The sequence below is a fragment of the Semicossyphus pulcher genome, unplaced genomic scaffold, assembly GCF_022749685.1.
Source record: "Semicossyphus pulcher isolate SPU_LCO1_2020_fin unplaced genomic scaffold, fSemPul1.0.p SCAF_3, whole genome shotgun sequence".
In the NCBI taxonomy this organism is placed as follows: Eukaryota; Metazoa; Chordata; class Actinopteri; order Labriformes; family Labridae; genus Semicossyphus; species Semicossyphus pulcher.
In genome coordinates, this window is record NW_027211704.1 from 21,794,955 (window position 1) to 21,806,670 (window position 11,716).

An 11,716-nucleotide genomic window follows, 5' to 3' on the forward strand; every position below is an offset into this window, starting at 1 on the left:
TGAGTGGTAGTTTTTCAGTCTTAAATGGAGTTTGTGGAGGAAATGTCAAAAGTCCACATGTGAGCTGTCTGACGTTTCCTTTGGTGTATCAACAATGAACGGATCTATATTTAGACTCCGCCGAGTATCTAGGCTACATCAGATCCCATTTTGAGTTAGTTAAGAACTACTTCACCCACTCCCACTTCATGAGTGACATTTCCATCGCTGCAGCCGCCGTGCTGACAGGGCTCTGGGGAATCACTTCACTTCAAATGATGCTACTAAAGCGATAGTAAAACAAATCAGAGGCAGGGAAGCAGCAGTTACTGCATTTGCAGACATGAAAAGGAAATACTGGAAGGTACTGCAACTCACAGTCAGTAAAGGGAAGTTAACTTTGGAGACTATTTGACATTCATGTCTTGTTGGTGCAGGCCCGGAGCAGTGAGGCACGGAGCAACGCTTGGCAGCGCTGATAGCTGAGGAGGGGAGGTCATTGAAAGTTTTGCCTGAGAACATGCCACGGCTTTAAAATGCAAAGGCTGCATAAAAAGGAGCCTATATGCTGATGTCTAGCTTATAACATGAAAGCTTTCCTGTCCAGTGTCCAGTGCTGACTTTAATAACTTACTTAGAGTTAAAAACCTGATGATTGAAGATCGAGCAATTATGATCATGCATCACGTCCGCCTCGATGCAAATCTTCCTACAGGCTAATCTGCTCTTCTGCAAACTCAGCCAGCTTTAAACTGTCGATAGATCGCAGCCTGCAGCTTCCTATGTGGTTCACCACAGGAATGGTGAGGAGTGGGGAGAGAGGGAGAGGGTGGGGCAGTGCAGTGTTTAAGGAGGATAAATTTTGGCTGAGGCCCAATCCCTGCATGTGGGCCTGATCCACCCCGACGCCCTGACTGAGAGCTGCACTCGTCTGCTCCCACGCCGGGTGCTGAGGGAACATGAGGATATAGAAAAGTGAGTGTGTCCAAATGTGTGGATCACAGGAAAGATGCTTTTAGGGCAAGAGCTGAGCTACTGCTGCTTTCATGTCACGGGTGTAGGGGCAATTAAGGCGTGGGGAAGTGAAGGAAATAACCATAAAGGAGGGGGAAATGGGAAAAGAGAGATGTCTGCTGGTCGGAGGAAGGTTTGTAGGTGCTGCCGTCTCAGCACTTGAGAAGAAGGACTTCACTGCTAAAAATACATGTAGGCTTCGTTGTCCTCTCTGAAGTCTAAGGTGGAGGACTCGCTGCACAGCCTCACCCCAACTCTTAGAAAGGTGCTTCTTCAGATCAAGCACTGCATTACAACCAGTTTAAAACTTCAGACCTTTAATTTAAAGTTTTCCCTCTGAGGCTCCCAAACCGACACCGATAGTAAGCAACGAGCGTACAAGATTAGACAGGAGAGTTTCTGTGCCACATTTTTACAGGTCTCGGCTAAAACGATGAGAGAATTTACAACCCTGTGACATGGTAATTACACAGGGTTGTGTAACACTCTTTTTTAAGCGGCTACTTTAAGGAAAGCCCTTCACCCGTGTAAGCCGAGAAGGTATCCATAAATATTGACTGGATATAGGATGACTGATAGTTTGGCACAGTCTCACTCTCACCACCAAGATGTTAACCAGGGAACTAGGTTTTGGCCTTAATTAGAGGCATGCAGATGTTGTGCTGCATTCAATTGTTTCTTCAATGTAACTTAAATGTACAAAAAAGGAGCCAGCATGAATAGCAATGTCTTTCCTGATGTGAATGTTATGTTGACATGCCATAAAACAGAGCTGGATCTGATAGCACGTCCACCTGCAGCTCACAGAGGGTGGTCATATTTTTCTGGATGGCTTTTGCGACACATTTATCATCCTCGAATTTATGAATGCATTCAGGTGTTTTTTTAGCAGCCAATGAACCTGACTCCTTCGATGCATTTCAAGGATGTCCTGCTAAACTTAACCTTACAGTTGTCAGGGTAAAACTCACAAGCCTTGAAAACATAAACTGCACAGTCAATGCTTGTAAACGAATAAAATCCTCTGATCCAGATGGCACTGTGCACGCTGCATTACCCCAGAGGTTTCCTTCTGTTTTTAATCATGCCGCACACTTTAGCATCACTGAAGGGGGTCTGCATAGTTGCTTGTATAAATTATTCTTCACCATTGAATTAAACTTGTGAACTATCCCGCAAGGTTTGCAGCAGTCTTATTATATCCAGCTCACGCAGTGCCAGGCAAAAACAAGAAGGCATGTTGGCTTATAATAAGAATTTTAAACAACTAAAATATTAGCTAAGGAGCTGTCACAGAGGGAATCTGGAGAGGCACATTATTCTCTGCATTGAGAACATTATGCTGAGCTCTACACACAATCCCTGTCACCATAACCTGCCCTCGGGCTTTACTTTTTCTGCTGTCACCAAGTGTGCCATAATTCACTGAGTTAAGCTCATTTTTAAAGGCAGTAGGACAGCACAGCTCTGCTGGATTTATCTAAAACTGTATATGTGAGAAAATACAGCACTGGGGCAACTATGAGCTGAAATCAGGGCTGAATTCAAGCCTAAAATACGTTGCAAAGAGGGCTTTAAATGAAAAAATAAACAGGTTGTGGAATCACTCTCTCTATATTGTATTTATCAGATGGCCAGCTGTTACCATCCCACCTGCAGGACAGACAGTTATGTAACCCTGACAATCACAAGGAGGGGCTCAATGGGTCTTATCAAATGCCAATTAATGTATTTGTGATAGTAAGTGGGATGAAAAAAGTTGTAAGAGCTTTGCAGCAGACTACCATGCCTTATAAAGAGGAGTGGAGGAATTGTGAGGCGAATAACTCGATGCAAACACTGACAATACACCAGCCAAAGCACCCATACATCGCAGACACGGTTTACTTTGAAAACACCAGCTAACACACATGTTGTTCGGCTAATTATCTCAAGAAGCCCTGTGCCAATGTATCCTGAATCCTGCACGCGGGGCCTTTCTGGGAACGTAACCTCGCACTGAGCTCAGCTGAACCTGGGTAACTTAACCTACCTTGACATGTATACATTGCAGAACCAAACAGACAACTATTCTCGAAAACCCTCCTTTAAAAACCTTCGTTTTGTTGAGTAAAAGCGTAACGCTAGCACTGTGTGTTTACGCTAACACTACACACGCGCGCGTGCTGTGTAAATGTTGCGTTCAGGGCGGGTGAACTTACCTAAATCATCCATGTTGGCCGGAAATCGTTCCAATGCTGAGAACCGGGACCGGTCCTCCTCCGTCGATCACAGCTGGACTGTAAGCAGCCGAGTCAGCTCCCAGTCGTCAAATCTCCGATGTGAGATCTCCTTTTGCTGGACGCAGTGAAGTTTTTAAGTTCCCCTGCTGCTCGACAAGCCTCAACTACACTCACAAATACACACATACCCTACTACTGCCCCCCTGGAGTCTCCAACAGTCCACATCCAGCCCCCTGCCTGCCCACCAGCTCCTACACACAGGGACCAGCGACATCTAGCGGTCGGGACTGGTACTGAAGAGGCTCGAGACTCACCATGGTGTAGATGGCTCTATCAATAAATCAAAGAGAAAAGAGTGAAACATTTATCACAGTATTTATGTGTAGATAAATATAGACTATTGTCTGCAATAAATATTGAATTTTAATTTAGCCTGTTTATTTTACAAATTAAATAAACAAATTACAGGTTTTTACGTCATAAGATACAATTCATAACAGTACCTTGATGCAGATACTGAATTTCTGCACTTCTACTGTTGCATTAATATTTGCATAATTGATATGTATTGTCTAAACAATTATAATGTGCAGTATATGTGTGTAAATAGTGATTACTGTTATTTCTTCTTTAATTCCTTTTTTTATCATATGAATTCTAATATATTTCATTCAATTATTTCCTTATGTATTTTCTTAGCTCTTTTTCTCTTCTCCCACTTTGGCACCCATAAAGTCTAATCTTATCATGTGGCAGCAAATTATTATTACTCCAAGATAATTTCATGTAGACCACACTAAATTAAAACAAGTGTAAAGGCTCTGTTCACACAAATCTATCATGAGACAAAATTTACATTCTGATTTGCATGTGGTTTTCAAATGATTTAAAGCCAGTGTTACAAGTTAAGATTAAAGCTCCTGGCCCAAAAAGGTCATTCAACAATAAGTGGCAACCGTCTCCATAATATTGTCACATACTGTCCTTAAAATGGCTGTTAAGTGAAAAAGATAGGAACACAGGACTAAAATATAACAAAATAGAAAATAATTCACTAAATTTAGCAAACACACTAACACAGACATACGATAGGCCTAATATAAGCAACATGCTACACATAATGAATGAGGTGAGAACTGACACTTAACCTCTCTGAACACACACTCAGCACAAATCGACACTTCTGGCAATTTCCTCCTTTATCTCTCCATGTTGCATTAAGACTAAACACCACTTACATCTGTATTAAATCTCAATATGAACCTCTGTGGACGAGTGTAATTGCAACCTCAGCACACTGTAAAAAGCTTCCCCTGATCAATGAATAGTGTGATATTCCTGCAGGAATTTACACTGTGTGGAGCTCAGAAGTGACCTTACAGTGATTTTGTCATGGCTTTACATGGAGTGTTATGTATTTTATGCCATCTTAGCAAGATTTCTGTGGGAGCTATCAGAACCTTGCTTAATGATGATTTACAGGTTTACTATTAAATAATCACTTGAGATGTAGATTTTTATTTTGACTGTAAAATACATTTTTCAAAAGGTCATGTTGTTGATATTATGCAGTTTATATTGATATTTTGGACGTATATTTGATACCATTCATCAGGACGTTTGTCAAACTACTTGTGTAGTCCCGAGTGGAACTAATCACTAATGTTTGCACAATGTCTTGTCTATTCTTTCGTTCAGAATGGTAGCAGACATTTAAAAAAAGCAGTACAAAAAACTGCAAGAGGAAAATTAATAACAGGAAGCTAATCAGTCAGGAGAAGGAACATTTGTTTTAATGTTTATTGGGGGCCGGGCAGCTTGAATGTAACATACAGTAGGATTCCAGCACTATATTCTATTGAGAAATTTAAGTCTAGTAAATGGGGAATCACTGTCTGTATGGTTGCAGAGTGCACTGTGTTTGAGGATGAAGACTTCTCTCCTGTGCAGCTCACGATTTTACTTTTATTTATTTCTTCATCATAAATGTTTAAATATATGAGGTGGAGTGTAGTTATATCAGACTTTTGACAGGTTCAATGTCTTTTTCACTCAAAAGACAGGACCTACTGTTCTGTTAATGGTGTGCTTATTTATGCTAAGGGTAATTTGAATTTTGGTAGTGTAAATTACATGAGTACTGTTGATTATCATCGATCCATTCCAGACTTAGAGAGAAACTAAAATAAACACAAAGGCCATTCACAAATGTACAGTGATACAATTGTTATGAACAGCAGAAAATATCTTTTCCTCATTTTAATTCACATGTTGATGTATGTCACTTATTTTCAAAACTTGCTATTTTTGTCTCCAGAAATGCTTTAAAACAACAGAGAAAAAAAGAAAACTTGGTCAGTGACACCTTTAAAACGTATGCATACTTGAATTGTCATATTATTTTACTTACGTAGTGAGCTTATTTGTTTAGTTGCCTGTTAAAATAAAGGCTGCATGCAATAGCTTAGTCACACTCCATAGTAGCCGTCTAATGCAAGACTGGCTATCTCATCAGCCATGTTATCTGGGCGAAACTACCCCAGGTGATGTGCCTGCTCATAACCTTAAGATCCTAACGTTTAGTGCAGAGACTTGACAAAGCAAGTTAGACGTCACTTATAGAACCTACTAACCATCAGTCAGCGGGTTCTCTGGCTGTGGTTGCTCACCAACGAATCTAATGATGGAAGTGATAGTTTGCACAGTTCTGCACCACTACAGGCACATGAGAACAAAAAAATAACAATGTGCACCAGAACAAAACCACACCAGAATATTAAATTGTTGTATTGTTGGATACATTCAACAACATGGCATGACTACAGAGTGCATTGAATCTTTAATCCAGTTTGACCTTCAGTGTTCAATAGACCTTTTGTAATAGAAATTACTTTGCATAACAAGACCATGGCGCTGTGTAAAACTGTATTGCAGTTGACACTATTGCTGGTGAATGACAAAGTAAGTTTCCTTGGTTTTAATATTTACAAGATGACATGGTTTTATCCATATTTGTCACAGGGACATGACCAAAACAAAACGTTCTGTACATCAGATACCGTATGCACTTACTGTGTTGGTAGGCCAAGGCTATTTACAAAGTGGCAGGATTGGTGATCACTAAGGACATCTTGAACCTGGGCTTCTTTTTATCTCTTTATCTTTATATTGATTAACCTGCAATTATGTTGTGCTTTAATAGAAACATTAATTTCAGAGATTATTCATTTTGCTATGTTATATTGGTAAGTATTTGTCTTCATGAAATACAGGTGGCTAACCAGACAATGGTAAGTTAACAAAAGTCTTAATCTCACTCACATGTCATTCAAAGATTGTTTATTGTACTCTCTCTCTGTTGCAGTCTTTGGTTAGGTGTCTGTGGCTGTAACTATAGCTTTCTAATATTAATCTATTAAAATATTAAAAAACGAATCATATTTTTGTTCTCACACTGCATGAACTCCCTCACATGAGACGACGAGGAAAACAGACTCCAGGACATCCAGGATTTCCATGGCGAGAGAAGATGTGTTTACTCCGGATCAGACGAGAAGGATGGACGACTACAGGACCAGCCCGGGTCTGACCCACACAAAGGATGTTGTTTGTTTCTGTCTGCTTCTTCTCTGCTGGTGGGATCCAGAATCTCCTCACATGTGCGCACAAGTTGTCACAACCTCTTTGCATCTATGCTCAGAAATCAAGACAGTGAAGAAAGGAGACGAGACGTAAAGAGGAGCACAAAGGTGAGGAGACAATATGAAGAGTGAATCTTCTCATGTAAAAGGTGACTATTTAATGTTATTATCAGATTTCATAGTGATTCATTCAGCATTTGTTTACCTGATTACTTAAGTTTCTAACCACAGTCATTCTTTTCTTTCAGAGAGGCCAGGGGAGGAGAGGAGAGGAGAGGAGCTGGGAGGAGAGGAGAGGAGAGGAGGAGGGAGGGCAATAGGTGTGCACCGTCAATAAAAAAATGTAAATATCCATTTTTTTTAAAAATATCACAATTTATATAGTGATGCACAAATAATCAGTTCACTTTGTTACTGTTTTTTCTTTAACTAAATCTTCCCTGTCTTCCAATTTGTCTTGCAGAGAGAGGAGAGGAGATAGGACGAGAAACTTTAAATCAGAAATGTGATGCTGAATTACATCTTAAATAATAAATTGTGCAAATTTTAATTCACTTTGTTTTGATGTTACTGGTTTAAGTGTAACTTTAAGCTATACAATTTCCAAAAAACATCGTAAATATACAAGTATGAACACATTACATGTTGATTTAAAAAAAATGCTTAAATGCTGATCAGGATAGTAACTACCGTCTGTGCTTGGTTACAAGAATAAGCTAACTAAATATCATGTAATCTAACCATGTCCATATTAAACACATAAATCCTTAAGTAGTCATTACTTTTAAAAGGCACTATTTTATGTACATCTTTGCCCATTCTTTGACTGGTTTGGTGTCAATATGTGCAAGAAAATGTGATATAGCGCCCTCTAGTGTGCCATAATGTGTCATATAGGCTGCCTTACATGCCTAAATGTTTAAGTAGTTAATTGTTCAACACCAGCCAACTCCCACAAACGTGGAGCCTCATCTTTGTAGCCAGAGAGGGAAATGCTTTTAGGGAGCGCACTGTCACATCAGACCAACAGAGATTGCATCAGTGGAGCCACACCGTCTGTAATCAGTGAGGGAGAAGCTTTAATTTGGAGATGTGCTCCGACAGCAAAGAAAAAAAACATACCAATGTGAATTTTGAGACAAAAGCTCCACCAGGTGTAGAAAAACTGAACTTGTGAGCTCTGCAGGTCTCATGACTCAAATGATTCACACAAAAGAGAAACCACACTATTGCAAAAAATGTGGGAGGTGCTGGGAATGTGTGTGTGAGTGTTCAGTGTGGTTTCTTTGCCGCTGGTCTTCAGTAAGTTGCTCCTTTTATCACCGCTCTGAAAGACAAAATCAGAATGGCTTCCACGTGAAATCTTGAGTGTTTTTTTATGTGCATAAAGAAAGGCGGACCTACTTTCTTCTTTAGTGGTGCGAGAGCTGCTTTTGTCTAAGAAGCACACAAACACCAAGCTACCAGTATAGATCTGTAACCATGATACATTTAGCTGGTTTATTTGTTGAAGTGTATGTAGATTGTAAATGAGTCATGTAAATATCGGTGGTAAAATGGAAACATAGCTGCTAGTTTACCTTCTTGATAGATTGAGATGTCTCTCAGCATGTAGACGAGGCCTGTGAGACACAGAGGGTCAGAGCTATTCAGCTTACAGTCACAGCCTGTCAGAGGGCAAAATAGCTCTGAGGTACTGTTTTTGGTGTGATGTCAGTGAGCCTGGGGATGGAGATTATGGAAAAAAATATTATCACAATATTTTGTGTATCAATATCAATAAACATCACAATTTATGATTTGATAATGTTGCCAGTTTGAGGAGTATGTTGGAGATGACAGTGAACTAGAGAAACCAAACAGTTCATTAGTTTTACTGTAGTTTTAAATATAGTTTATTAAAATACACTAAAGTCATTTATCACACATCTTTAAGACTGTATTTTTTTAAGTATACATTCTTAAAATTAGCAAAATGTCAGGAGGGGCTGCAAGCTGAGCAGCCACTAACATTAAATCAGCATGTTTCTAGGAGTTGAGCATGTCTTTAGATTAGGATTCCTTTAGTTTTCATTGTTCACAATGTTTTTAACTGGGACTGATAATGAACCAACAAATTGGTTACCATGGAGGCTCTTAAAGTGTGGCCCCTGAAAAGACTGTGGTAGCCAGCGTGGCTCTCAAGGTGTGGCCCCCAAAACCAGCTGTGACACTCAGTGAGCCTCAGCCGTCATTGGACCTGAGCCGGAGCGGGCATGAAGAGTTCAGCTCGACATGGAGAGGAGAGGAAAGTGGATTGAGAGCTGGTGGAAAAAGAGACCAGCTGAACATGAAGGTAAGTCTTTAGGTAAGCACTTTTTTCTGCAGTGACAAGAGTCTCTGTGCAGCAGTTAAAACTGTAAAAAAAAAAAAAAAAAAAGTACTATGTCAGGCTGGGTTCTTGCTTTAGTCATAGAAGGAGATGCATTAATAAAACTGATGAAAGCGTTATGTATGTCCTGTTATTATCATAGTTCATATCGTAATTAATTCAGCCTTTGTTTACCTGATTAACATTTCCCAAGAAATGGAAGGAGAGATGGTGGGAGGGTGGTTAAAAAGGTAAATATCAATATTTGTCATGATCACAATTCTGTAATGATGCATAAATAATAATTTCACTTGTTTAAAGTCATTTAACTTAAACCTTTCTTGTATTCCATTTTTCTTGCAGAGGGAAGACATTAATGTAAACTCTCTCATGATAAAGGTAAATCTTTTTTAAATGTTATGACAATTTATATAGTAATGCATAAATAATCTGTTCACTGATTTGTTTCTATTTTTAACTATGCCTCTCACGGCCCTCCATTTGTCTTTTAGAGTGAGCAGAGGAGGTGAAAGGAGAGGAGAGAGGAGAGGAGGTGCAGGGTGACATGAAATGTAGACCCTCAAGCAAAATGGTAAGATGTATTTATGGCATTACTGAATTTAAGTTTAGTTATCAAGTCAAGTCAAGTTTTTAACTGAAATACCATTTGTTCACCTGGTTTCTGGTATTTTTAACTATAACCCTCCTTGTTTTTCATTTGTCTTGCAGTGATGAGATGGGAGGAGAGGAGAGGAGAGGAGAGGAGAGGAGAGGAGAGGAGAGGAGAGGAGAGGAGGTTGGAGGGCAGCATGAAATGAAAACCCTCAAGCATAATTCATTTTCCAGATTTCATGGAGTTCAGGTCTCTGTTTATCTGTTCACAATTCAAAGTTTTTGTTTAAACTTTTAGTCCCCTTTGTTTGGCAAATGTCTTTTAGAGTGAGGAGAGGAGGTGGTAGGAGAGGGGAGGAGGCGGGAGGGCATAAGGTGAGGCCTCCCACATAAAAAGGTGAACATCCACTTCTACAGTGACACAGTTGGATAATCATCTGTGCATCTTTGTTCATCTCAGGTTAAAATACTTTTTTCCTGTTGTCTGCATTTTGTTTTTAGAAAGAGAATAAACATGTGGAGAAGAGATTTAAGAGAAGAGGAAAAAAAAGATCAAAGAATGAAAAATGAAACAAGAACGATCATTAAGGGGAAACAGGGAGATGGAAGGGCAAAATGAACATTTAAAGCAAAAGAAGCACACACCACATAGAGATGTAAGACGTGAGGAAAACCCTGAACTGAAACTTCGACATCTACAACAGAAGATCAACATGGCTTTTGTTTCAAACATGTTTTGAACAGAACACGCCGCAAAATGTTTTAAATACGCAAACCATTTCCTGTACAGCCATTTTCCAAATTCCTGCTCCAGTATAATAATTATAAGATGTGGGGTAAACTCTGTCACCTTAAACAAGTCTCTTTAAAAACCTTCCCTTTACTTGGGTTTACTTTTCATATTATCTACGACTGAACGACTAACCCTAACAATCTTTCCCACAGTCTGGATCCAGAGAAAGGCCTGATTTTCATCAAAATAAAATGGTTTATCCTCTGCAAGGTATTTCAGTAGATGGATGTTATAGCGGTCCTCCACCATCAGAGGGCAGAGCAGGATAGACAACTTTTCAGTGAGACATTGAAATCAGAATTGGCTGAGTAGAAGAAGACTGTGCTTTTTGTGAATGTTGTCATATGAACATGTGAGCTTGTTTCCTGTTTCCCTAGTGGACTCATTCTACATGCTCAGAGCACAAATATACCCCCACACTGAAAATACACTCCTCATGGATGTACCTTCATTTAATGGGTCCTCACCAGAGCAGATTGAGAGCCGGAGAAGTTTACATTCTATGTCATCCTGAATCAACAAGGGAGACACAGCCACCATATTAGACTTATCCACATCTAAAAAACTGAACTCAACCAGGTATCCATGCAAAAATCTAAATTTGGGGGGGAAACCCTCTACGTCTGTCCATTAAATATGAAGCTACAACCAAGAGACAGTTATGAAAGGGATAATGTATAGTGAGCAGGTTATTATCACAGAATGGAACCCCAGCAGGAACCCAAGCAAGACTCACAGATGTTTTTACTCAGATTAAATTGAAACATTTCCACTGATGGTGAAGAAAGACACGTTGAACAGGATTGCTGGAATCATTGCAGATCTCTCTGTCGTAGCCTACAGTTTTGTCTTCTGCATTTATTGCTATATCTCCACTGTTTTTCCCTCTGTAAACAAGCTGACGTCAAGTTTACCAGACTTCTTTCGGAGGGTCAATATGATTACAGTTAGTCCTCTGGATTGTGTGATTAGAGCAGCACCCTAGAAACGGGCTGTTCTTCATAGCAACGGTCTGTTATCAAAAAAATTGCGGACCTTGGAATGTCGTAGTTAACCAATCAGAATCAAGTATTTAACACAGCCATGTAATAAGCTAAAATAACT

General features: G+C 39.7%; 1 protein-coding gene across 1 annotated transcript in view; it reads right to left on the bottom strand.

The window, feature by feature from the left end:
• The window catches only part of LOC138605551 (paxillin-like), a 29,449-nt gene extending 26,059 nt beyond the window's left edge, over positions 1-3,390 (bottom strand). Inside the window, exon 1 of the mRNA XM_069677888.1 lies at positions 3,195-3,390. Coding sequence (XP_069533989.1) covers positions 3,195-3,207 — 13 coding nt within the window. The 5' untranslated portion in view covers positions 3,208-3,390. The remainder of the gene's footprint in view (positions 1-3,194) is intronic.
• Positions 3,391-11,716: the final 8,326 nt, after the last annotated feature.